This window comes from Simochromis diagramma, unplaced genomic scaffold, assembly GCF_900408965.1.
Source record: "Simochromis diagramma unplaced genomic scaffold, fSimDia1.1 OVJJ01000320.1, whole genome shotgun sequence".
NCBI classification, from domain to species: domain Eukaryota; kingdom Metazoa; phylum Chordata; class Actinopteri; order Cichliformes; family Cichlidae; genus Simochromis; species Simochromis diagramma.
Genome location: NW_024386773.1, coordinates 11,792,568 through 11,819,865, shown reverse-complemented (window position 1 = coordinate 11,819,865; position 27,298 = coordinate 11,792,568). Strand labels below are relative to the sequence as shown.

Sequence of the window (27,298 nt, the reverse complement as noted above, 5' to 3'; positions counted from 1 at the left end):
CACCCAACCACCCACCCTCTATGACCAAGCACTTTGGCGATAGTGAGAGGGACAAACTCCTTTTTAACAGGAGGAAAGTGCTAGCAGAACCAGGCTCAGGCAGAAGCACTGATCTACAGTGACTAGTTGGGGGTAAGGGGAGGAAGACAGGACTAAAGACATGTTGTGATAGAGAGAGATTAATAATAGTTAATGATTAAATGCAGAGTGAGGGGAAAAGGTGAGTGAAGATGAAACACTCAGTGCATCATGGGGAGCCCCCAGCAGCCTAGGCCTATTGCAGCAGAACCAAGGGAGGAATGTTGACAAGATCCCCAACACCACTGACTGAAATGCAGCCCCAAACCACGGCAGCACCTCCACCACATCTTATAGATGGGTATAGACACTTGCTGTTGTACCTCTCTCCTGACCTGAACCAAAAAGTTAAAATTAATCATGGACTGAACCTTATAAAGCGCTTGTCTACTCTCCCGGAGCAGTCACAGGCTTTATACATCATGCCACATTCACCCATTCACACAAGTGCTTTCTTCTAAGCTTTTCAGTGCTTTCTAGCTAACATTCACACACATTCAGTCTCTGATGGCTGCATCGGCGTGTTGGCATCGGAGATCTTGCCCAGGGATACTTGGCATGGAGACTGGGGGAGCCAGGAATCAAACGACTAACCTTCCAGTTAGTAGATGGACCTGCTCTACCTCATGAGCCACAACAACCCATAAGACCTTTTGCCACTGATTTTAAGCCAAGTTCTTGTGTAATCTGATATACCTCAGCATTTTCTCCAGACCATTTCTTTTTTCTTTCTTTTTTTTTTTTGTGTGTGTCCCGTTTGGACCTTTAGCCATCAGAATTGTTGTCTTAAGGCCAAGAAAGATGCCAAGCGGATTTATTTTACCAAGTGGATCATCATGGCCTTGCCATATTGGTCCATTTGATTGACCTTTATTATAATTATGAATTTATTTTATTTTCGGTTGCTACAAACGGGACAGACATGACTGGGGGATAGGACAGGGAGAAAGAATGAAAGAAAGAGAGGGAGAGAAAGAAAACCAAAGGGGAGAAGAGACAGTGAGAAGGGGGGAAGAAAGAAAGAAAGAAAAACAAACAAAACACCTGGATCACCTGTATGGAGAAAAAAAAACAGAAGAGAAAGCAAACAACAAAGAGCAACATAATAAAAAAACAGCACCATCACAATAAACTAGCTAGCAGTAGATAACAGTAGATACTAAATAATAAATGATATTGTGCAGCACGCAAGACAGCGCACAATGTGCTTTGAGGCAGCAGCCAAGAAAGGTGTAGTCCGCTTCTGTGAACACCCGTGTGTACACCTGTGTGCATACCTGTGTGGATCAGCATGCTTGTATTCCAAAGGTTTCTCCATGTAACGATCTGCTAGGGAGTGTGGGGAGCCATAGCCCCGTCCACCAGGGTATGAAGCAAGTATGGAGAAGATCCAGGCCCCAGATATCCAGAGGCCCCAGAGTACAAGGACCCGAGGAGGACCATCAAGGGGGGGGGGACCGTGCCACCCTCCTGGGAAGAGCTGAGTGGAGCCCCAAAGGAGAGGTCACCCCAAAGCTACGGAGCAGAGGCCAGAGGAGGTTGCAGTGGCATGCCCGCGGGCTCTGCCGGCAGCCAGCTGTGCCAGAGAGGACCGAGCTTCAGGCCCAGAGGCCAGAGGCCTGAGGGCATCCCACCCCCCGGAAGGAGCCCAGCCGGGCCACAGGCGCCCGGCCCTGCCAATCGGCCACCAGGAGTGAGCCGGTACATACAGTGGGGCAAAAAAGTATTTAGTCAGCCACCGATTGTGCAAGTTCCCCCACCTAAAATGATGACAGAGGTCAGTAATTTGCACCAGAGGTACACTTCAACTGTGAGAGACAGAATGTGAAAAAAAAAATCCATGAATCCACATGGTAGGATTTGTAAAGAATTTATTCGTAAATCAGGGTGGAAAATAAGTATTTGGTCAATAACAAAAATACAACTCAATACTTTGTAACATAACCTTTGTTGGCAATAACAGAGGTCAAACGTTTACTATAGGTCTTTACCAGGTTTGCACACACAGTAGCTGGTATTTTGGCCCATTCCTCCATGCAGATCTTCTCGAGAGCAGTGATGTTTTGGGGCTGTCGCCGAGCAACGCAGACTTTCAACTCCCGCCACAGATTTTCTATGGGGTTGAGGTCTGGAGACTGGCTAGGCCACTCCAGGACTTTCAAATGCTTCTTATGGAGCCACTCCTTTGTTGCCCGGGCGGTGTGTTTTGGATCATTGTCATGTTGGAAGACCCAGCCTCGTTTCATCTTCAAAGTTGTCACTGATGGAAGGAGGTTTTGGCTCAAAATCTCACGATACATGGCCCCATTCATTCTGTCCTTAACACGGATCAGTCGTCCTGTCCCCTTGGCAGAAAAACAGCCCCATAGCATGATGTTTCCACCCCCATGCTTCACAGTAGGTATGGTGTTCTTGGGATGCAACTCAGTATTCTTCTTCCTCCAAACACGACGAGTTGAGTTTATACCAAAAAGTTCTACTTTGGTTCCATTTGACCACATGACATTCTCCCAATCCTCTGCTGTATCATCCATGTGCTCTCATGCAAACTTCAGACGGGCCTGGACATGCACTGGCTTCAGCAGCGGAACACGTCTGGCACTGCGGGATTTGATTCCCTGCCGTTGTAGTGTGTTACTGATGGTGACCTTTGTTACTTTGGTCCCAGCTCTCTGCAGGTCATTCACCAGGTCCCCCCGTGTGGTTCTGGGATCTTTGCTCACCGTTCTCATGATCATTTTGACCCCACGGGATGAGATCTTGCGTGGAGCCCCAGATCGAGGGAGATTATCAGTGGTCTTGTATGTCTTCCATTTTCTGATGATTGCTCCCACAGTTGATTTTTTCACACCAAGCTGCTTGCCTATTGTAGATTCACTCTTCCCAGTCTGGTGCAGGTCTACAATACTTTTCCTGGTGTCCTTCGAAAGCTCTTTGGTCTTGGCCATGGCGGAGTTTGGAGTCTGACTGTTTGAGGCTGTGGACAGGTGTCTTTTATACAGATGATGAGTTCAAACAGGTGCCATTCATACAGGTAACAAGTGGGGGACAGAAAAGCTTCTTACAGAAGGCGTTACAGGTCTGTGAGAGCCAGAGATTTTCCTTGTTTGAGGTGACCAAATACTTATTTTCCACCCTGATTTACGAATAAATTCTTTACAAATCCTACCATGTGAATTCATGGATTTTTTTTTTTCACATTCTGTCTCTCACAGTTGAAGTGTACCTCTGGTGCAAATTACTGACCTCTGTCATCATTTTAAGTGGGGGAACTTGCACAATCGGTGGCTGACTAAATACTTTTTTGCCCCACTGTACATGAGCGCCCAGCCCCAGACGACAAGGACCACCAACACACCAACGTCTGAGGGCATCAGCCACCGGCAGGGAGTGTGGTGAGGGGAGATAGGCCTCCGTACTTTAGAGTGCCTGAGATGTACCCAGAGAGGTGGAGTCTAAGACCCAACCTGACCTAAAGACACAGACGAACAGGCGTACGCGGACACAAACGTGCATTCCCACCCCATATGCACAACCAAATACTCGGCACTCACCCAACATGTAGACAGACACAAATAGACACTGCACAGACAGTCGCACTCCCCAAACATACTCTATATCCCAGGTCCAGGTACCCCCGCCCTCAGAGGGGCAAGCTGCACCTAGACCCAGGAGATGTAACCCTTCTCTCTGGGGTGGAGGCAAGCGGACCACCTCCTTATCTGCAGTAGCAGGGAGGCCCTGCATCCCAGACCCCAGTCTGATGGCCAGCACCTCCTCCCAGCCCCCCAGCCCTGACGGCTAACAGAACTGGGGTGAGTGAAGACCTCAAACCTCCCTATGCCCGCTCATATGTAGTGTTGCTGTGTGCTGTTCTAAAGTGCATTTAAAACTCAGGAGAGCATGGTACTAGCTTCCTCTCAGAGAGCAGCACGGCTCTTCCTGAAAACCCTTAGTGTCTAAATGCATTTAAAATTGAGGGTAGAGCACCAGCGCCAGAGGTGGGTTGGAGTACACCGACCATCCTCTGGATGCTGTAAAACGTGCCCACCCCCAAGGCCCTATATGTATGTGTTATGTGAGAGTGTGAGTAATGTGGATGTCTAGGTTGCAGAATAAAATTGAGGCACAGGCGGCCAGAAGGGGACAGAGGGGGAGTGCCTCCCCTGCACCCTGGTGACACACCTGCACCCCAAGCCCTGCGTGTGTGGGTGGGTGTGGTAGAGCGGGAATAGGGAGGCAGCTGAGGATGGGGAGGGAAGAAAGGGAGGGGCAAGCGGCCCCTCCCTGGGGCCAGCTCCCCCGCTGACCCCAGTAGGCACCCCCACACTCTGGAACCCACCAGGGCAAGGGGGCCCAGGCCCATCCAGACCGGGGCCCGCAGCAGCAGCACCGCCCAGCCCCACAGAGTCCGGGGCAGCCCACCCGACTCCACCCCAGAGAAAACTGCACCCACCCCATCATCCAATCATCTCCCAAACTACACAAGACAATAGACACCCAGGTTGAGACCATTTCTGATGAGGCTTTGGTGATTATTAGATTAATTAAAGGGCCAGATGCATCTCTCAGGTTCTGTTTCAGGTTTTTGCTGGATTCTTTCCCGTCTTTGTTAACATGATATTCAGAAACTGATCATCTGCTGTGGATGCCTTTTTTTTTTTTAAGTTTGCCACTTATTGTTTTGTCTTTGATTTGTTCAGTTTCATCAGATTTATTTTAAGAACACACTACATACCATGCTGAGATATGCCAAGGTTTGATCTAACAGGTCTTTGGGAATCAGCTTGTTGGTGCAAAAATGCTCTTTTTAAGTCTGTTTTATCTTTGTTATTTTTATAGATTCAACTAAAGCAATGGGAGGAAAGATGAGCTCAAGGCTGTTGCACAGTACTGTACTTACATTTTGCTGCTACAGTTGGCTTAATTTACCTAATAACCAGTACTGCTTTTGCTGTACACTGCAGTGTGTTGTGGCTTAAGAATAAGACACATACAATAAAATGCCATTTATACAATAAAATACAATGAAGCAATTTAGTCTGTTTAAAATATAGATTTATTTATTAATTAAAAATAGAATCATGACATTTTATCACACACTGACTTTTCTGAATTGTATTTGCTCTTACAAAGTTTTCATTTACATAAAATAAAATAATATGATACAAAAATAACAACAATGATTACAAATTTCAATTGAAACAGAATTCAAATTCTTGCATTCTGTGAATGCTCCAAAAGTACACACACACACACACACACACACACACACTTTTAAAAACAACTAGAACTTTGAAAATTGACATTTTCTTTCTGTAGGCCCGCTTTTAGGTATTTCAGGTAATGCCAACCTGATGCATTAAGTACAGTAATAGAACTGTCAGCACACTCTAAAATACAGTAGGGTGATAAAGTGCTTAATAAGATATGTTGCAATGGCACTTCAATGTCACATTGAGTCTTGGACAAGAAGTGCCTACAATATCAATCATAATATTAAAATACAACAGTTTTATAATTATTTCACACAGGTGTAAAGTAAATTGCTTTAATACAAGAGCAGCTCATAGAGGCAAGAGAGAGAGAGGTGAAAATAGTTTATCAAATATCAGCACAAAAATAAAATAAAAGGGTTTTTATGGTCTTTGGTAAAAAAATTCCCCCATGCACTGTTTCAATTGTTTCCTTTGCATTATGGCTGTAAAATCCAAGTCCGTAAGACATATAGTATATCAATACAGCCAAGATGAACACAGTGTTAATACAGGTAGAAGTAAAGAAACCCTGGGTATCATCTCTAAAAATAAAAATGTGATGTATTGATAGACATTAATTTATTAACACTCTTCCAGGTTCAAAGTTGGGGAAACTAAAAAAAAAAAATCTATTGCTGAGCTCCTTTGCTTTCTCGTTGTTGTACTGCTGTTTTCATTTTTCCCTTCCTTGAGTAGATCTCAGTTTGCACCGTTTCCCACCAAATTTAAACTGTGAAGTGATTTTAGTATGGAAATCGGTAAACATTTGCTTTACTTGGTAATATTCCGATAGACATTCTGCTATACAGTTAAAACTATACAGCTATGCAAAGATTGTGAAATTATGAAGCGTAAATTATGCTACTGGGACATGTGTACGATGTTTCCAGCATATGAAAGAAACAAGACTGCCTCCACCTGGAAAGCATGAAATTTTGCAATCTTTAGACTTTGAGAGCTAAAAATGCCAGCGTGCAGCAGCACATGCTCACTGACCTACCTACCCTCCAAACCTTCACCTGACACTGAAGCAATAGCTAAATGTTTGCTCACATTGCTGAGAATAACCTTGGATTCATATGCTGTTTGAACCACAGTTGCCCAAATGATAAGCCAGGTTGTGTAAATAATACAGTGGAGATGCTGATTAAACATATTCCAGCTGCATGCAGCATGGGGTACCCTTTGACAGAAATCAGTCCAGATTTCTTGCATTGTAACAACAACTTGTTCCCCTCGCAGCCTCACAATGTGATCAAAGTATTTGTGGAATGTAAATGTATTTGCTTTAATGTCATCAGAAGTTAAAGAAAAAGGCACGCTTTAAAAGTTTTTCATTGCTTTGAAAGCATTTCTGTAAAACAGCAGCATTTAGGTGGATGAAGATTTACAATGAAAGAAATAGTTACGTAAAAATGAAAGTATAGAATATATATATAATTTTTTTACATTTGGACACTGATTATAACACAAAACAGACTATAAAACATACAATGAATTAGGAAAAAAATGTAGTGCATCTTTGAACTTCATCCCGGCAGCATGTGAAAAGTAAAAGTTGTAAGGTACAAATGACAAAAGTGAAAATTAATTAATGCAAGACTTTATGGGTTTATATAAGTTTGAAAATGGAACCTGATATCATTACTGTACTTTTGTATTCACTGTACTTTTTTGCATTGAAATTTAAACTTTATTATTGAGTCTTTCATATTTTAGTGCTGCTCTTTGATTTTTGTCTCTGACATATAAAAGAATAAATGTATCTGCATCCAGACTTAGCGTATTTGCTCACCTCTAGGCACTGAAATGCATTTGAGATTCTTTAAATACTGACTACAAGAGTTTAGAAATAAATTAAAAGTTACTACAAGCAGTAAACTGTATCAATACCTATTTCTTTAGAACATAATACTTATATACTCATAATATTCTTTTTTGTGCCCATAATTTTCTTAATGTAAACCTAGAGTGTTAATTCATACGTTTATGCAAAAATACACACAACACACCTATTGAGTAACTGCTATAAAACAAACGTGTTTGTATTTGTAAAGATAGTTTAGTAACATCCTCTGTCGATAATTCAAAAGTCTTTTGGGTGGGCATTTCTCATTTTAAAGTACTCTGTGTAAAAGTTGTTTGTCCAAAGTTGGTCAAATTTGTGTTTCTTTAAGTCAACTTGTCTACAATACACTCAAGAAAATAATTAATTATACCACTAATAGTAATACTCAATTTTTTATGTGCATCCACAGGTCTCCACTATCATGTCAGGGACATCTGTTTTGACAATGCTGTGCTGAGAGTTGAAGTAAACCATGGAGAGTGGTCGACGCTCTGTGGGAACGCAGCATGAGGCTGTAGCTGTGTTAATACCATTGACTTTGAGTTGGCTGAAGACAGTGGCATGGAATGAGGATGCTATACCTGGGGAACCGGACAGATGTTGGGGGCAATGTCCCATGCAGTAGTTCATATGGTAGCCTTCAGGCGCAATGATCCACTCATCCCACTGGATGTCTTTAAACTTGATGTAGAAGTCTCTCTTGCAGCAGACTGTTACATCGTCACCGCAACGCACTGAGCGCTTCCTGAGCAAATGCTTGGAGTGGTCATCACGGAGACGCACCTGAGCCACCAGGAAGGGCTGGTAGGGGGTTTCAGCAGAGCCATCTAGGGAGCAAAGGTTCTGTCCGTCTTCTTCGCAGGTGACCTCCAGCTGCAGCCGATGTTGGCCCCCGTCCAAGAAGGTTTGCAGGGTGTGGGTGACAGAGAAAGTGTGCCAGTTACTCTCCTTGACGTGCAACATCTTTTCCATCACCAAGGTCCGATTAGAGCCTGAGATGTCACCATCTACGGAGAGGAAAACCTGGGCAAGGAGACGAGAGTTCCGTTGTGGGTCCTCAGAGGCACGGGCATAGATCCACAAAGAGGACTGGAGGACCTGGATACTTTGGCCACGTTCCTGCAGAAACTGAAAGGTAAGGCTAACGCTTGCCTTGTCACTGCTCTTTGCATCATCTATGAAACAATGACAATTAAGAAAAACACACAATGTTAATATCTGGAAAAACTTCATAGCTCATCACCTTTCTTACCCTTATAAAATTAATGGAAGTAACAATCCTCTTTCACTGTTTTAAGCATTTCACCTTATGGTTAACTTTTCCTACAATACAGCACAAGGGATATTGTATTTAAATGTTTAGGCAGATTACATGTGTATTTGATTTTAAATATAAAGACCCAAATGCAAGTCCTGGAGCAAGCAGCCATCTTCAGATTTCTTCAAATTTAAATGCACCGTTGCATTTTATGTTGTGAATATGTATAACAGATTTTGGAGACCCCAGCAACAGAAACCTTCTGAGAGAGGGCTTTTAGTCATTTGCACTCCTCTTTGCAGAAGCTGTCTATGCACTTCATACAGATTTTGATTTACATATTCATTCTTGTCCTCTTTGTCTGCCACCCAACTCCAAATCAGAATCCTATCACCACAACCTGCACGAAATTACGTAAATTCACTTTTTATTACTTTCCCGTGTAAATCTTGTTAAAAGTGCAACAATGTAACACTGAAAGATAGATTCCTTTTAAAGCTTGCTTACCACCAGTTCATGTATTTCCACTTTAAAAGGCAATAAAATATGTAGTTTGCCCAAGGGGAGCAAACCTTTTTGCATATAAGTAACGATAGATACTTGGATCCTTAATATTACAATATAATAGTTCAGGGAACCCTAGCCTTATGTTAATATCTTACGCAGGAAAAGAGACCTTATTAATCACAACGCGCTCTCCTGTAGCGTTATTGTGCCATGCGAAAACAGCTTTATAGCATAGAAAGTGGATACAAGACTTACTTATATCTGCAAAGCTCACTATTTCATAGGCTTGATCTCTGGTTGGTATATTGTTTTCTAGTTCAAGGGTACCATCCTGTCTGACGCGCCCCGAGTGAAGTTTGCGCAGCGCCGTGAGGAGCGCGACCCGGGGCACGGTGTGAGTGATGTTTGGTTTCTCTTTCAGGTGCAGTTTGTCCAAAAGTTGCTGCTTGGCGAATTCTATCATCATCCTTTCCTCTGCGTCCTTATCCATCGCTGACAACCTGCAAGACGCGCAGCCCGGGGAGCCACTGACCCAGAGACCCTTAAACAGCAACGGTGCCAACAGGAGGAACGCTGAGAGTGACAAAGACATGGCCATCTTCGATCTTGAAGTAAATAACTGCGTATTTGTACTCGGACTGAGGTAACTAATAAACGTCTAGACTTCTAAACTGGACAACCAATAAAAAAAATCTTCAAATCCTTCCCCTTCTGAGTTGTTCTTTGCGAAAGAAAGTCTCCCAAACGTCAGAGGTCCTTGTTGGTAGCTCGTGAAGAGAGGAGCTGAGTGATGTTTCACCCTCCTGATGGTAAAGATATCTGGGGTAATCCACCAAAACTGGTGACACGTTGGAAGGATGCACCAATGAGCGCATCGGGAAGCTTGGAAATTACTGGCAAAACACCTCTGTCCTCTCTCACAACACACGCACGGGCACACGCAACACACACGCACGCAACACGCGTTCACATGTAGGTTACTGTCTCACAGTCGCTGCGTACACGTGCTACATGATATCACACGCTGCTTTAGATTAATTACTACGCAAGTCCATGGCTGGTTTGGACACATATCGGGAAAGCCCGATAAGGTCTTGAGTTTATCACAACAGGTATTTTCTGTGCCACGTTTCTCCACTTCGGTGCCACTGATACGTAACCTACCAACGTTCTTGTCGATCAAAGTTGAAATTCTTTGCCCTTTAACCTACTTACAGAATATTCGTGTCCCACAGACACCAAGCAATTGAATCCGTGGGCTTTAGCTTAACCTGACCGAAAACACTGGAGGATATGAGGCGGAGAGTTTAATGCGGTATTTGAAACACGTTCCGTCATGTTTCCTGCAAGGTGTCATAATGTGGTGCAGTAAAACGATGCCTCGTGTGTGTATGTGTGTGCGTGTGTGTGTGTGTGTGTGTGTGTGTGTGTGTGTGTGTGTTTGAAGGAGAGAAAGAGAAAGCTGGGAAAAGGCGAATCCTGCCTTCATGTCGGTACATGATTTGTCTGTCTGGGTTCTCGCAAAAGTGCTGAGCCAGCTTGACATAGCCTACTAAAGATAACGCTGCCAATAAGCCGGACAGTGTATGCACTTAAATAGGCAAACATACGTTAAAGTGACCCTCTTTTCATCATGTCGGGGTCCAGGTCCAGTGTGAGCAGGAAAAACAATGACTTCCACAATCATTTAACACATAAACTATATGCATATGCACATGGAAATAATAGTTGTGAAACAGATTATCCTAAAGCGGTCACGTGTTGATTGTGCGCACATCTCCACAAACATAAACTGTATGGATCACAACACGGGTTGCACGCATTTTTATTTCTTTTATTTTCTTTGTGTTCACGTTTAGTGTTAAATGTGAGTCAAGGCCTTATCATGTTAAAGGAGTACTTGCCTGCCCACGTGTGGGGCATTTTGAGAATTACAACTGACCTCACCAAGTTGTGTCAAAGAATGTGCCCAATACATTTGAATAATTTAAACGTAAAGTTAAATCAAATAAACACGTTACATTTATTACCTAGAATTGTCAGCATTTTTCCTAGGGAGGTTTGAAAAATAAGGTTAAAACCAGCGTATTTTTAACCAATGCCGTGAATACAAACAATACAAATATATATATATATATATATATATATATATATATATATATATATATATATATATATATATAGACTAGATGTTATAGGCTATAAGAAGAAAAATATCATCTTAAGAAATGTGAAATCGTTACATTTTATAGTATTTAAACAACTTTGAATGGCACATCTCCTACAGAAGTGGACAGCTGTCAAATTACATCCCAGTAATAGATTTTCAAACATACATCACTGAGATGTAACGAAACTGCATATTACATTTTAACGCTTGATGCACAAAACAAAGTTCTCATGCATCCTGTAGGCTACGTATCCGTACGACTAGGAGGTACGCCGCTGACGTCAACTGTCGGTGAGGGGAAAAAAGTGACGCTAACACACACAAGCCGGAGCCCTGACGGGGGAATAGCGTTTTGTTTCTTTTTTCTTTAGTTTTGTGTCATTTATTCTTTAGGGTTTAGTTGTTATTTAGCAGTATTCCTGCGTCGGACTCGACCGCCGTGTTCTTCAGCGCTTGCTATCTCGCATTAACGTCCATGCTGCTCTCCCCTCACGCGGCGCTATTTTGACAGTCGGGGTCGCGGTGAGCCAACTCAAGCTAGCAGCACCATTATATTAGCATCGGTAAGTCATTTGGAAAGCTTGCTAACCGTACTAGCTAGCACCTTCTATTTTGAGACCTGACAGTGCTTGTACATGTCCACAGCAAGTTTCGCCATTCTGTGATCCACGGCACACTCTTATTGAACAGCGAGTTGTAATATTAACGTTGTGTTTCATGGACGCTGAGTAGCTAGCGTCCACTAAAAAGAAAAGGCTAGCTAGCGGGCTAGTATTAGCTAGGTAGCTAATTATACACGCCGGACGAGGCAGGCTAATGCTGTGAACTAGCTATTGTTAGCATAGAGGCAAGCTAATATTTTCAGTCAGCTGCACAGCTACGACTCTGACCAAACTGCCATCTGTCTTCTACAGACCCAAGTTGAAGGATTCTCCACGCAACTCAAGACATACTGCCAACAACACGGTAAGCCGAACCCGCGAAGATGACTCAAGAGCCACTATCTTTAATATGTAACGCAACGTTAAGCACCATCTTTAAAGTCCGCCTTCTCTATGCCAGGCACGAGATGGCCATGTTAACATTTTATCCTTCCAATCGTGACCGAGAAGGTTCACTAAAACCCTGGGAATATTTGCTTTTTCCGAAGCGATTAACTATCTGGATGAATCAAAATTAAGTAATTGTTAATTGCTTATGGCTCTTCATTGAAGTCGTACTCAAAACACACACTGGATACAACAAAGTTTTATTTATTGACGTGTGTGACTTTCATATAACAACTCAAGACTTGAAACGTCAGCTAACAAGGTTGAGATATTAATACAAACCAACGGAAAGTTACAGAGCTGTAGTGTTTTTATAGGACTGAGTGCCGGTGGGTTGCATGGCGGAATGCAGGTTGTACTACAGTACTAAGCCGTCTTCACTGCTCCAAGCAATTTAAGGTTGTATTGTGTTAAGTGTTTTCATTAGCTTGCTTTTTGACATTCAAGACTAAGTAAATATCAGTGATTTTAAGCCTTGGCTCTTCCAGTCTTAATTCCTTAATAATTCATTATTAGTGACTCAGAGCTGGCTAGAGATTTGTGCCCCAGTAAATCATCTGTAAAACGCACTGTTGTAAGTGATCGAGAAAACAGTGGGGTTTTCTCAAGACATACTTCACACGTGGTCATCACTCTCCGAGTCTTGGCTTTAGCTTTACTTTTTTGAAACTCAATCCTAAAATAGGCAGCAACAGTGCTGTGAAAACAAGGTGGGATCACAGCATAGAATAAGTGGTTCAAACATCTGCTCTGGGAAAACATGTGTGCCTGGGAAAACAACAAAAAACTCCCCCCCCCCCCCCCCCCAACATATCAGTTGGTGTTGGCTAGTCATGTGACAATGAGAACTGATAAGTGGCAAGCAGGGACTTCCATTTTAGTTCCATTTGATGTTGAGATTGTCATAAAAATGCTTCCCAGTTAGATTAATAGTAGTCCAAGGTGATAACCCCAATAAAGCAATGTTAGTTTTTCTGGTTTAAAGCACTGTTACTACTTTATAATCAATTTTTTCCCCTAACACAGCTTTATTCTCTTAAATATTTTGTAAGCAACACAGAGTATGATTGTTGGTGTCAGGGCAGTATCATTGAAAAGTATGGTCCATTGTAAGATCTGTAGGAGGTGAGTCATTGAATCAATAGTCTACTGTTGCTAAGGCCACCAATGAGAAAGATGGAGTAACCTGCCTCTCTGTCAACATATTTCCCTCCCTTATACCCTGCAGCCTGTGGATCTTTGTGCATATACATAAATTCATGTAACTGTGAAGCATCGATTGCTTATGGAGTTTTATGAAAATCAGGAAATTTGTTGATTACTATCTGTTAAGTATATGTAATTTCATGTTCGTGTTTATTGTGGTTTGCAGGGTGCTTTCGCCTATTCTAGTAAATCATGTGGTTTTTATGCTAACTTGCTCACTTTAATGTATTTGCTTCCTGCATTCATGTATTCATACAAGCCAATATGGCCATTGTAAGCATATTTTAAACCCAGAGTAATTAAAAAAAGAAACTTATCCAATAAGATTATATCTGTGTATTTATCGCTCAGATATCTGCTTTTGCCTCTGAATCTCTGTTTGCAGCAGCATAAGCAGAAGAGTGGCTTTTTCTAGAGAGATTTGAAGAGCTATTTATAGATCTCTGCCAAAGCACCAAGCGTGGTGCTGTTGCTGCTGCTCCTATCTGTCTCTGCTCTTAACTGCTCCTGCTTCTGTTTCTCTCTCTCCATCTTCATTTGTTCCCCCTTCACCTGTTCTTAGTTTTCTGAACTCATTTTCTCATGATGTCTTCCACTCTAAGTGTTTGTCAGTCTTCTTTTTCCATTACTGTCCTCCATTGCTTGCTTTGATGTAAATTATCGATCAAAGCAGAAGGGAAGTGACATGGTTATAAGTCAGGCCTCAGATTGGTACATCAGCTTGACTAACTTTAGTATACTTTGTTGCAAAGCTGGATGTTTTTTGCATTTGTTAGTAGCCTTTATTTAGTAAAAGATATGGCTCACAGTCCTCAGACCATGCAGAATCACAGTAGATAAGGTGGGTTTGCCTAAATAAAGGTGTTTTTGTAAAAACCTGTTATGACTGCTTTGAATATTTGCAGTGCAAATAACAACAGCTTTCCAAGTGTTTCATAATAGCTTTAGCTTAGCTATGCTGCATGCAGAAATGGCAGCATCTTGTAAGGTGGTTGTGTTCCCACTCAGTCTATCTGTGGTATCTTTGGATACTGATCCTCACTCAGCCCCTCCCCTTTCTTCTTCCTTCTTTCTAAGCCCTTCTCTTACTGATCTGTGAAAGAAGCTACCTGGCTGAAGAAGTGACAGGACAGGTTATGAGGCATTAGTCCATGCAATGCATTTTATCCCAGTCATGTTGTTAGCCTGAGACGAACCTTTATTCAAGCCCATGCTAGGATTGTAGAATCATTGGTTGGGTAAGTCTGGTGTCTTAAATTAAGCAATGCTAGAAAAGAAGTTCGATGCTAAACAGCTGTTTATTAAATTTCTCTGGCTGCTTATGTTTTGCAGGGCCCTCTCAAATGTTAGGTGATGCTACTAACCACTGAGCCACAGTACTGATCTTCTGCTCAGTGTTTCGACTTTAAAGGGAAATTTATTGTACAGTTAAGTGCATAAGTGTATGGGCTATGGCACAATATTTGTAATTTTTCCTCTTTACACCACCACAGTGGATTTTAAATCAGATAGTCAAGATGTAAGTGAAGTGCAAACTTTTATTGTCACTACAAGGGGTTTAACAAACACATTGCATTAATTGTTTGGAATGTTTTGGCGTTTTTCATAATAACACATTTTCAGAGGCTCAAATGTGACTGGACTAACACAATTTGAAATATAAAAATGATCATTTTAAATACCTGGGCAAAGATGACGTGATTGTAGTGACTGCCTGAAGTCAAAAACCCCTGGACACCACTAAATCTCCCTTGAGATGCTCTGCCAGCCTGTTCTGCAGCCACCTTTAGTTGCTGGTTGTTTGTGGGTTTTTCTGCCTTCAGGTTTATCTTCAGTAGGTGAAAAGCATGCTTTGTTAAGTTGAGATCAGGTGGCTGGCTTGGCCACTGAAGAAACTCTTAGGTTGCATTTGTACCGTAGTCTGTTGTAATTCATTATCCATTCACTCCGTGGAGTGATGTTCAGTTTTGTAGGATTTGAATCTGAGCAGAGACTGTAGCCTTGTACACTTAGTTCATCCTCCTACTACTACTTTTATCATCATCAATAAACACTAGTGGACCGGTTCCACTGGCAACCATACATGCTCATGCTAGATTTGACAGATAATATGGCATGCTAAGGTAGGGCTGTTCGATATAACGATATATATCTGATGACGATATAAAAATGTCTATAGTTTCATTTTACGCTATCGTTTGTTTCATGGTGTCGCAAAATAAACTGTTTACGGCATTATTTTCTCATAGTTTTGATGGTCACTGTAGTGGCTATATTAATTTATTAAAGTTCTCTCTTTCTCTTATATTTAATATAACCACACAACAGACGGACAATCGCCTGTTTTTATGCGTTGTCGTTAGCAACAACGACGGTAAAACCATCGCATGTCCGCTTGTTTATTTTCCACATAAACCTTTCATAATAAAGCTCAAGATCCTGTTGAGACTTCTCAAAATAAACGGAATCACGTGAAAAAGTATGCAGAGTATTTACGGATGAGAAGCAAAAAGGAGCCGTCAGGTGCTAAAAAATAAACCTTAGACTCAAACGTTAGAACAGGCTTTCCCCCGCAGCACGCTGTGTAATAAATACAAATGTTGTATCGGCTGCTGTTTCCTATGTCTAAAAATGTGTAGTTTCATGCATCGGTTAAAACACTCGACTCTAGGTACACAACGCCCAGCTGGAAACACTTCAGCAACCCGAGATTCACAGAATTTACAGAAAATGTTAAATTTTTGTGATTTATATCGTTATCGGATGATAGATGTTTTATATCGGGATAAGAGATTTTAGTCATATCTCACAGCCCTACGCTAAGGATCATGAGTCATTCGTTACCTTTTCAGTTTGTCTTCCCTTCATTATAGTGCAAGCTGTGCTTGATTTAATTAATATATGTCCAAATATTTTTTTCCCCCAGATCTGGGCAGGTTCTACGTTCAGGTTTTAGATGTTTTCTGGCAAAATGTATTCTAGCTTTCTTGTTGTTGAGTGTAATCCATGTATTGCACAACTGCTGTAAACCCTCTGTATTTAAATACCCTGTGCATCTCTTTTAAACTCTGACAGTGATACCTCTTTGAGTATGCTTGAGTTAGGTAAATGTTGTGAAAGATATTTCTTAACCACGGAAAGAATTCTGCGATTATTTACTTCAGTTGGTTTCTACCCTTTTAGGGCGTTTCTGGTGTTGCTGAGCTGGTCAGTGATTTCTGCTGATTTTGCCATTTCTCAGTTTTTCTGTCTCTCATGGACAGGTTTATTTATTTTTGTACCTTAATTGACAGTATGTGACCAAATACCTCTTATTAAGAGTGAACAGTGAATAGTTATTATATGCACTTGAAAATAATCTCAGATTTTTGATGTTGAATTTGTCATCGCAAAATGAGGAATGAGGAACAGACTTCACCTGGCCATGAATCTGCATGTCAGTCAGTTGTCTAATTACTTTTGTGTCTCTGCAGAGGTGGCACTATGTATATCGTCAGCCTTAAAGCTGAACTCTGCACTGAAATCACATTTTGATAGTTTGATTCAAATTATGAAATAATAAATGAAATAAATATCGAGGATTGATGTGAGTCTAGATATATATTTGAACATAAACTGCCCTCTCCCAAAGCAGGAGAAAAGCATTACAGAACAACCTAATAATTACTACATGTACTATAAAAGTAACAAAGCTCAGAGTACCCAAGTTGCTGTTGGAGGGTTGTTTCTATGTTTCTGCGTGAACTTGTAGTACTGTAACTCTTTACCTGAAAGGCTACTAGAAGTAATCCTTGAAGCTATTTTCTGAACTGAGTGCTTTCTGTCATATTTCATGCCTGATCACAGAACAAAACAACTGGGTTTGCATCAGAAGTCAGTAAGGGTGGTCTCTGCCTACGCAGCTACGCCTGGAAAAAACATAGAAATTGTTCTAATGGTCATCAAACCACATCTTATGGATGTATATGCTGATGTGTCAGTGATATCAAGGGTCCAGAGGAGGTTGCATTTATAAGAGGAAAGGGCTAAAACAGTTTTGTTCTATTTGAATAAAGATTGGACACATAAAACAGTGTTTTGAGAAAACAAGATTTACTGAGACTTTTAGCTGACTAGAAATGTAACACTGATCTGTGAAACTGGTGAAAATGATATTCTGATATGCATTTAAACAGGCCTATATGTCAATTGCATGCAAGTATCCATGATGGACGGGGGTAGAACTCCCCACAAAACAATGTGCACCATTTTTCTTCTTCGACTTCTTCGTCTTCAACTTCTTGAAGTCCAATCCTATGGCGTGCATCTTTTAGTAAAGTCTGTTTTAAATAATCATTTTATTTGCCTTTATGAAATCTTCTCTTAATTGTAGACTTAATATTAATGATCGACTTATCCCCTGGATTGTGTTATAACTTGCATGAAGTGAAACTTGGTGAAGCTGTTGGTATTTGTCATGCAAAGAACCCTGCAGCCATCTAAAAGCTGAAATCGTGTGTGGACTTTGAGGCCTTTTTATGCTGCACTACGTTTTTTTTTTTTTTTTTTTTTTTTTAAGCGGTACCAAAGTTTTGACCAGTGGTACATTAAATTTTTAATTTTTTAGCGAACTAAGGATGTGCAGTCTAACTTGCATCGCGAGCTCCTTTGTCTGCAAGTTGTGAGTTGATATTCAAATGACTTTTGACTAATGATTGAACAATCAGTCTTTTTTTCACAGCTGCATGAATACAATTTCTAGAGGGACCACAGTCTAACATTTTTCTTCAAATTTTGCTCTATAAAGCCTGGTCACATACTGTCAAGCCTGAAACCATGAGACAGATAATCCTCCTGATGTTTTCCTTGATGCTGAACTTTTGACTGCATAATTTCCCTCCACTGCATCTTTCAGCTGTCATTTGCAGTGGGGGCTACTGGGAAAACATGCAAATGTGTTGTCTTGTGGGATTAAGGCTTTTCCTTGCTAATGAGGTGGTTTCATTATTTCACTCCATCTTCCCTTCCTCCTCTTTATTTTTTTTTAAAAATTGTTTATATATTGGAGCAGTTGTCTGGTTCACCAGCATCTGTCAGTACTCATTTAGTTTGTCCAGACAAACGCCAAAGACAACGACTTCAGACTTTCCATATAATGAGTGATGAATGGGGACTGTGGCTTCTGCCTGTCTCCAGGTGTTTGATTATTGCAAAAAAAGTTCCAAACCTTAACCTGTACCTGTAAAAGAGTCTATTTATTTATATTCATTCATTTACTATAAGCTTTCAGTGGTGCTACTGTTGTATCAAGTGACATTATAGCGGATCCAAGCAACTCTTTAAACAGCTTGGCTTCTTGCGCGCCATGGTTTGCCTGTCATTGCAATTATATTGTTTCACAAAGGCAGAGAGCAAACAAGACCTGTAAGAGAGAGAGAGAGACAGAATCCACACGAAAGGGAGGGTCGGAGGAGAAGGGAGGGGTGCACACTGTGCGCATGATGGCATAAGTGTGGTAGTGAGAGAGGGAGCCAGCTTACAAGCAAGATTTTCTTTCTCACTGCTGTGCTTGTGCTTCATTCAGAAAAAGAAAGGGGGCAGTCGAAATAGAGTTTTTTTGACCGTTTTCATGAAAGCCATTAAGAAAACTGAGCTGGTAGTGTGTACAGACAAGAAGACAACACGGCAAGCTTGAAGACGACAAAAGTTGAATGAGCTGAAGAGACGGAAGAAAGACCTTAAACACCCTACAACTCCAGCAGGAAATGGGATACATTTATTTGTAGTGGGAGAGAAAACTAATGACAGCGTTGCCCAGATCTGCTTCTGCTGCTCATTCTCCTGCGATGATTTGGTTTTATCTGAGACACCTGATCTGATTTGGCTCGAGATCCATAGAGCTGAACTCTAAATACAGGAAGGATGTGCACTGTAAGTGAATGTGCTTGTGCGTCTTTGTCATTGGGTGTTAATAATTTGTAGGTGAGATGTAGCTTCTGTAGCTGTAGGTGTGATTTTTAGCATGAAGCCATTGCTGCTGCTATAATTAACTATTGTTATGACACATTGCATTATCACTTTTGTGAAGTTCCTAAAGCATTTTTAAGCAATGTCTCATCAACAGTGCAAATATGATGTATCAAGGTTGACTGAAAGGTAGTTTCCTATAGTGTGTGTATACAGTTTATTTTATCACATGTGATTGCATTTGCACAGAAAAAATGTATACATGAAAGCATCTAAGATACTATAATGTGTGGCGTATTTACCAGTGTCATGTGTACAGGGTCATGAAACATGTTTGAGGCAAATGCTGAGGTAATAAGGAATTCCCTTCCACTGTCCCTGTGTGGGAGGAGGGACAGAGGAGGGTGGAGGTGGGCTGGTGGTGTGGAGAGTCACTGAAGTAGGCGTTGCTCTGCAACACTGTCATACTGATTGTGAGGGAGGGAGGTGTGCAGAGGAAAAGGACAATGTATGGGCTTACATAAGGCATGTGGATTGCACTGTATTTTAAGCAATAGTGGTTGTGACTGTTTGTGAATGCACCTGGAATTTAAGACTTCTCCTCCTTTATTTGTGGAACACAGTGTACGGGAATGAACAGACTAGAGAGGAGGTGCGAGAGAGGCAGCACAGCCGTGAGAGATGCACAACAGCAGAACCCTCTTGAATAAAAAATCTGTCACTATAAATAGCAAGCCATCCTTATGGCTTGAGCATTGCTTCAGGTTTAGAAGACCTGGCTTTCCCTCTATCACTGTTCTGGTGGTTATAACCCTGAAAAATCAACCCACAATCCTCATCATTTCCTGCTTTTATTCTATTTTTTTTTTTTGATTGCTTGCCCCAGATCTCCCTTGTTCTGAACATGGCCTGTTTATATAATTCATTTTTTATGTACACGCATCCATCTCTTTTAGTCTCCTAAGTAATGCATCTTATTGAATTAGCTTGATGTACATAATATGGCAACGAGCCCATCATTGTACCCTGTTCTCAGTTAGAAATTGAAAAGACAGACAACTGCCACAGCTCCAGATTAAATATAAAATGCTCCTTTGGTGTTATGTTGCTAGAGCTATTGCTGTTTTTCTTTTGCTGTTTATTAACATGTGAGTCTCTTCTCTTGTAACACAACACAGATAGCTGAAGTCAGGTGATTAGCGTTGACTGAGCTAATAAAGTCCATCCCCTCACTTGATAAAAATTATGTGTGCATCCTTGCATGACCAGTACTTTTGCTGTTTGTTTGTGATATTGGAGTTCTTCTCCTTACGTAGTTGGTGCACCTATAGCCTCACTGCTGCATACTAATTGTTAATGTGTGGGAAAAAGCCTGTGTATCAAACAGAGGAAGCACGAGAGGGCGAGAAAGAGAGGGGAAAAAAAATCAATAGCAAACCCCTGAGAAACTGCTGCTGTAATTGCTTTATACGTCAGAAGGTTCACACCTACTCCTTTGAGACTTTAAGAAAAATCTAACTCCAAAACTTTTATTTTGAATTGATAAATACAGTCTTTGTTACAGGAAAAAAGAAAACCAAATCATCAAAAACAAACAATAAGGAAGCACTGATTGAATTCTATTTATCTGATTTCACACTTTCCCTACTCATCTGAACTTTTACAATGTTTTTTTTTTTTTTAATTTTTGATGTGTCCTCATTTGAGCTAATTATGGTATTAATACATGCTAATTTATGTGTGACCTTTTATAAATACATCAGTTCTTTTCTGATGAATTGACATCTGCATTACAAATGAATGTACCTGACACAAAGCATAACTTTAATGAAGGTAGATGGCTAACAGGAGCTAAAAGGAAGAACGGCCAGTAAAATCCAACTGCAATTATTTGAGCTGTAAACTATAGAGACAACTTGTGCTTTACTGTGGGGCTTATATGTTCAAGTAAAATGACTATGTGGCTCAAGGTAGGTCAGCTCAACCTTGTATCTACTTTATCCTCAGATGAGACTGGGACAGACGTGTGCCCACTTGGTGAATTTTAATGAAGAGACAACTAAAAGAAAGCGAAATATGACAGCAGGAGTCCTCTAAAGACGAGAGGTGTTGTATTTAAACAAGACAAGTTCAGGAGTGCTTCTAAACTTAGTGTATTAAATAGCCTCAAAAACAACTTGCATAATTAGGCGATGATGAACACAGGAGCAGAGAGGCAAGCAAGCAAAACTGTAAGAAGAAGGGAACAGAAATTGGTATCTTTATGCTGGCAGACCTATTGGGAGCAGTTGGCTTTTACAGGTAAACAGATGGCATGGCACAGCACAGCACACTGATGACCTGCCACCGCTGTCAGGTCAGCTACGTGATCTAGTGAGCCGCTGCAGTGTGCAGTTTCTCTAATTAACTGTACTTTCTGATCTGTGCTGGGGCTGGTGCGTTGCCAGTGTCATGCTAACATTCTCACAGCTGAGGAGAAATTGTCTTTAGAATTCACCACATCAACACATTTCATATCATGAAATGTCCAGAATTTATCAACTGGAATTTGGTGACTAATTGGTATCAGTGATTAACTTATGGCTTGTTAAATATTGATGGACATTAAAAAAACAATCAAACAAAAAAACCAACATTCAGATGTGCTGCTGTCCCTCCTTAAAGCACAGTGTCATTTGAGACACTTAATTTATCAATACTAAGAGAACTAATATTATATTTCCTTTTGTAAATACAGGGAGTGCAGAATTATTAGGCAAGTTGTATTTTTGAGGAATAATTTTATTATTGAACAACAACCATGTTCTCAATGAACCCAAAAAACTCATTAATATCAAAGCTGAATATTTTTGGAAGTAGTTTTTAGTTCTTAGTTTTAGCTATTTTAGGGGGATATCTGTGTGTGCAGGCGACTGTTACTGTGCATAATTATTAGGCAACTTAACAAAAAACAAATATATACCCATTTCAATGATTTATTTTTACCAGTGAAACCAATATAACATCTCCACGTTCACAAATATACATTTCTGACATTCAAAAACAAAACAAAAACAAATCAGCGACCAATATAGCCACCTTTCTTTGCAAGGACACTCAAAAGCCTGCCATCCATGGATTCTGTCAGTGTTTTGATCTGTTCACCATCAACATTGCGTGCAGCAGCAACCACAGCCTCCCAGACACTGTTCAGAGAGGTGTACTGTTTTCCCTCCTTGTAAATCTCACATTTGATGATGGACCACAGGTTCTCAATGGGGTTCAGATCAGGTGAACAAGGGCCATGTCATTAGTTTTTCTTCTTTTATACCCTTTCTTGCCAGCCACGCTGTGGAGTACTTGGACGTGTGTGATGGAGCATTGTCCTGCATGAAAATCATGTTTTTCTTGAAGGATGCAGACTTCTTCCTGTACCACTGCTTGAAGAAGGTGTCTTCCAGAAACTGGCAGTAGGACTGGGAGTTGAGCTTGACTCCATCCTCAACCCGAAAAGGCCCCACAAGCTCATCTTTGATGGTACCAGCCCAAACCAGTACTCCACCTCCACCTTGCTGGCGTCTGAGTCGGACTGGAGCTCTCTGCCCTTTACCAATCCAGCCACGGGCCCATCCATCTGGCCCATCAAGACTCACTCTCATGTCATCAGTCCATAAAACCTTAGAAAAATCAGTCTTGAGATATTTCTTGGCCCAGTCTTGACGTTTCAGCTTGTGTGTCTTGTTCAGTGGTGGTCGTCTTTCAGCCTTTCTTACCTTGGCCATGTCTCTGAGTATTGCACACCTTGTGCTTTTGGGCACTCCAGTGATGTTGCAGCTCTGAAATATGGCCAAACTGGTGGCAAGTGGCATCTTGGCAGCTGCACGCTTGACTTTTCTCAGTTCATGGGCAGTTATTTTGCGCCTTGGTTTTTCCACACGCTTCTTGCGACCCTGTTGACTATTTTGAATGAAACACTTGATTGTTCGATGATCACGCTTCAGAAGCTTTTCAATTTTGAGACTGCTGCATCCCTCTGCAAGATATCTCACTATTTTTGACTTTTCTGAGCCTGTCAAGTCCTTCTTTTGACCCATTTTGCCAAAGGAAAGGACGTTGCCTAATAATTATGCACACCTGATATAGGGTGTTGATGTCATTAGACCACACCCCTTCTCATTACAGGGATGCACATCACCTAATATGCTTAATTGGTAGTAGGCTTTCGAGCCTATACAGCTTGGAGTAAGACAACATGCATGAAGAGGATGATGTGGACAAAATACTCATTTGCCTAATAATTCTGCACTCCCTGTAGGTTTATATTTTGTCCTTGTTAGCATGGTTGTGAAGTCGTTGTTTTTACCATGGTGGCTTTAGACAAGTCTGTTGACTAGTCAGATTCTGTGTTACTGACTTCTGACCATTAGAAGCTGCTTTAGCATGCAGTAATGGGTGTGTTTGCTGATTGCCCCTTGGTATTGCTTAAATTGTATTACATCAGATCCTCTTTTCCATCTAAGACATAGGTCATCAGTTAACTCGTACGTTGTCTCATAAAATGTTACCTGGTTAATACCAAACTCAGATTTTCAAACACTAACAGAGTCTGGGAGCTGAGCGTCAGACAGCAGAGAGCAGCTGTAGCTTTTAACACCCCAAACGTTCAGGAGCAGCAGGACTCTTATTACACATGCTTCCAAAAACATTAAAAATAAAGTGATGAAGTGTATCGTGGCGCTCTCTGCTCGGTGTATAAATATGCTCGTGGTTAGTAAGCACTGACAGACAATGCTTTTGGACATCTATTCCACCTGACCAGCTGTTTCCAGTAGCAGCTGGACCAATTACAGTCAGAAAGTACATCTTTTACATAGATAGGTATTACCAATATATCAGTGCTGAACTGTTGTCCCTTCTAAAGATAATAGTAAATTAATGTGAAACACTGTAGCTTGTTTGCTCTGTTAAGTATTTTGGGTTTTGTTGGCGCAATCATAGAATAGCAGTTTTTAATGAAACTTTTGGCTATTTGAGTTAAAGTAAACACGGCAGTGTTGAATTATATCTGAATGTCAGATTCTTAATGTACCCCGCTCTGAATTTTGCTGTAAATATCGCAGTAAACCTGTGGAAAAGTTGTCTCTTTGTCAATTTATTGATTTAATAATTACCATGTCTAATTGAGAAAATGGTGTAAATTAGCATCCTTAGGATACATTACTAAACTAAATTCACTGTAGTCTATACAATTTGTTTCATTTTGCATCTACAGCTCAAGTAACCAACAGCAGGCCTGTCTTCCTCCCCTTATTTTTCTATTTTAACACAGTGTCGTCATTGTTGAGACATTGCAGTTGTAATGTTAGCTCATAATGGACAGAGGCCGTGACATTTGTGCTTTTAGTGAATTGTGTGATGATGGGTACTCGTCTAGAGTTGAGTGATTTGGCCAGTAGATAAGATGATTTGGAGAACAATTGTCATGCAGAATCTGAATTACAATTCTCCCCACAGACTTAGTTGTACTCATGATCACATAATTGTCATGTGATCATGTTGTCTTCATATATATCTATGTAAACGTTATGCCCTGATTTTGTTCTGAAAGTTTTGGAAGTTACTGTAATTTTGTTTGTCATGCATGGACATGGGTTATTGTTATTTGGAAGTATTTTCTGTAAGTAAAGTTCTGTAGACATCAATGTACCCCTGCACCATGTTGACAGGAAGGTCATGCTGTGGACAGCAGCAAAAATTATAGCCACCTAAAAGACATCCCTATCGGTTTACATGTATGATGTATTAAGAAGCTTTTATCCCCTTAACCTGCTGGTTGATGGTTAAGTCAAAGCTGGTACATTTCAGAAGTTTGCGACTATTAATATTTTAATAGGCTACTTCAGACCTGAACTAAGTTGCCATCCAAACTAAATTAAAAAAAATCAAAGAAAACAGGGCAGCATTAGGGCAGGGCAATATGGCCAAAAATATTTATCACGATATATATTTGAAAATTTGTGATAACGATATAATTGACGCGAGACAAAATACTTTACAACTCCACAACTTTATTAGTGCAAACCCCCCCATCAATGTATTTTCACTTAAACAAGCAGCTGTTTTTTATGTGCATTAAAGTTATATAAAATTTTACCAGTGCAAATGCAAATTCCTTGCTGACAATTTAACTAAAAGGCATTTCCAGTGGAAATTGGCCGACATATCCTGAGCATAACCATGTTTAATATCCACAAAACTTAAAAAGAGGTTATACACACACAATGCTAATTATGAAAGTATCATTGTCACTACGTACCGCAGCTCGCCACGCTGCGGGGCGTTTAGAAGTTACTAAAACATATTGAGCGGATATTGCCGTTACACGAGCTGGTGTCTGATACCCGCCAGTACAGAATATCTGATAAAAAGTTGATTGCGCCATTTCCGCATGTGGAAGAAAGAGTAATATTTCAAACTCCGCCACTCTGTGTTCCTCCGCCACTGCCTCGTTTGAGTTTTGGACGAAATGGATTCTGGGATATTGCATTTCGTCATTTCGAGCTGATTGGAGACCAAAAGAGCCAATCAGATTTTTTTTGCATACAAGTCTGTGATTGGCTGGTTTTGTGGCACAAATATAACGGTGTACAGAAAGAGTTGAACGTGCACAGGCAGTAATGTTGAGAGCGCAAGCAACACATTGCGAGCAAGCGCAAATGCAAAAACTGAGCGAGAGGGGCTGCTATTGTGAAAAATTAAATTTTTTTTGCATGCAGCAATGAATTTTGTTTTCTCAAATTTAGCTTTTCTTCGCTCAAAATAAATTTCTCCTCAAAATGCAACACTTGCACCTGCAAATTTTTTTTTTTACGTGTGCTCATTTTTTTTTTTATAATGTGCGCTCAGAATAGTGGCACAAAAATATCGCCATACTGAAGTTGCACCATTTTTATAAACCAATTCTGGTTCATCTGTTTCATTCAATGATCTGCTTTCGCCCTTTTCATTCTCCGTCGCCGCCATACTTTTTTCTGCCATGTGTGTATGAAAAAAACGGCGCTCCGCATGCGCGTTTTTACCCAAATTCTATCGCGATATTTCATTTTCTTATCGTTGCCTAACATTATACTGGTATTACTGTGAACGGTATGATATGGCCCAGCCCTAGGCAGCATGTCCTTTTTTTTTTTTTTTTTTGTCAAGAGACTCAAATATGTTTAAAAGGGTTCATTCTTTCACTGTTGCCACACATACAGTTTATCATCAACTTAACCATCACTTTATTTATTGTTGATCCAGTTCTGTGTCCTTTCTTGAAGCAGGAAAGCAATGAGAGTGAGGGGGCTGTTTGAATCAGAGGGTTAAGAAATCTTTTATGTAATGCAATATCAGACAGTAGATCAGTATGAAAAACACTCTCAATCTAAATTTGATTAAAAAATCAATATATTTTTAAGGAACGCATATATTGCCATCCCTAGTTTTAGCATCATTAAAGGTTAACAATGCTTACTAGATATATCTGTATTAGAGTATAATTAGTGATGTTGCTGGATTATTCCAGTAAATATTAGAAACTAAATAATGAATATATTTGCTACACACTACTCTTCATCTTGCAGTGAATGACTTCACTCACTCTGCAAGCTACAATCAGCCTGATGTAATTTATTTCACGACGGATTCTATATGGCTCCTCTGACAAGCAGGTCATATGCCAAATTAAGATCATCGTATCACCAACTACTAACCTCATCTGGTATGTGTACAGAGATCTTGTTTGGGGTGTGTCTGTCTTGTTTTCAGGCCATGGACTGTGGTATATGGTATTTGATATTTATTTGGCAAGACTAGCCCTTGGGACTAAAGAAGGGATTAGAAACACTGCAGAGGATGATGTCTGGTGATCTAGAGAAATGAGTATTCACTAGCTGGATGGCTGAATGAATGGCAGGGTTGCCTTCCTGCTGGTTATTCTTGAGTGCACAAGCCACATTG

The 27,298-nt window shown here is 40.7% G+C and overlaps 2 protein-coding genes across 16 annotated transcripts in view; one reads left to right on the top strand and one right to left on the bottom strand.

Annotated features, from left to right (window-relative positions):
• Positions 1 to 5,143: 5,143 nt before the first annotated feature.
• Positions 5,144 to 10,147, bottom strand: LOC120719283 (inhibin beta B chain). Its single transcript, XM_040008389.1, has 2 exons — positions 9,206 to 10,147; positions 5,144 to 8,360 (listed from the first exon to the last, which is right to left on the bottom strand). The coding sequence occupies exons 1-2, from the start codon at positions 9,546 to 9,548 to the stop codon at positions 7,579 to 7,581; spliced, it is 1,125 nt and encodes a 374-aa protein (XP_039864323.1). The 5' UTR covers positions 9,549 to 10,147; the 3' UTR covers positions 5,144 to 7,578.
• A 1,234-nt stretch (positions 10,148 to 11,381) lies between these two features.
• The window catches only part of LOC120719217 (R3H domain-containing protein 2), a 56,573-nt gene continuing 40,656 nt past the window's right edge, over positions 11,382 to 27,298 (top strand). For 10 of the 15 annotated variants that reach the window (XM_040008346.1, XM_040008310.1, XM_040008361.1 and 7 more), the window contains exons 1-2: positions 11,383 to 11,683; positions 12,035 to 12,086. The gene's annotated coding sequence lies outside the window, so the exon portion shown is untranslated. Of the gene's footprint in view, positions 11,684 to 12,034; positions 12,087 to 16,061; positions 19,286 to 27,298 lie in introns of those variants that run through there. The other 5 variants (XM_040008273.1, XM_040008257.1, XM_040008376.1 and 2 more) reach the window with 3 other exon arrangements.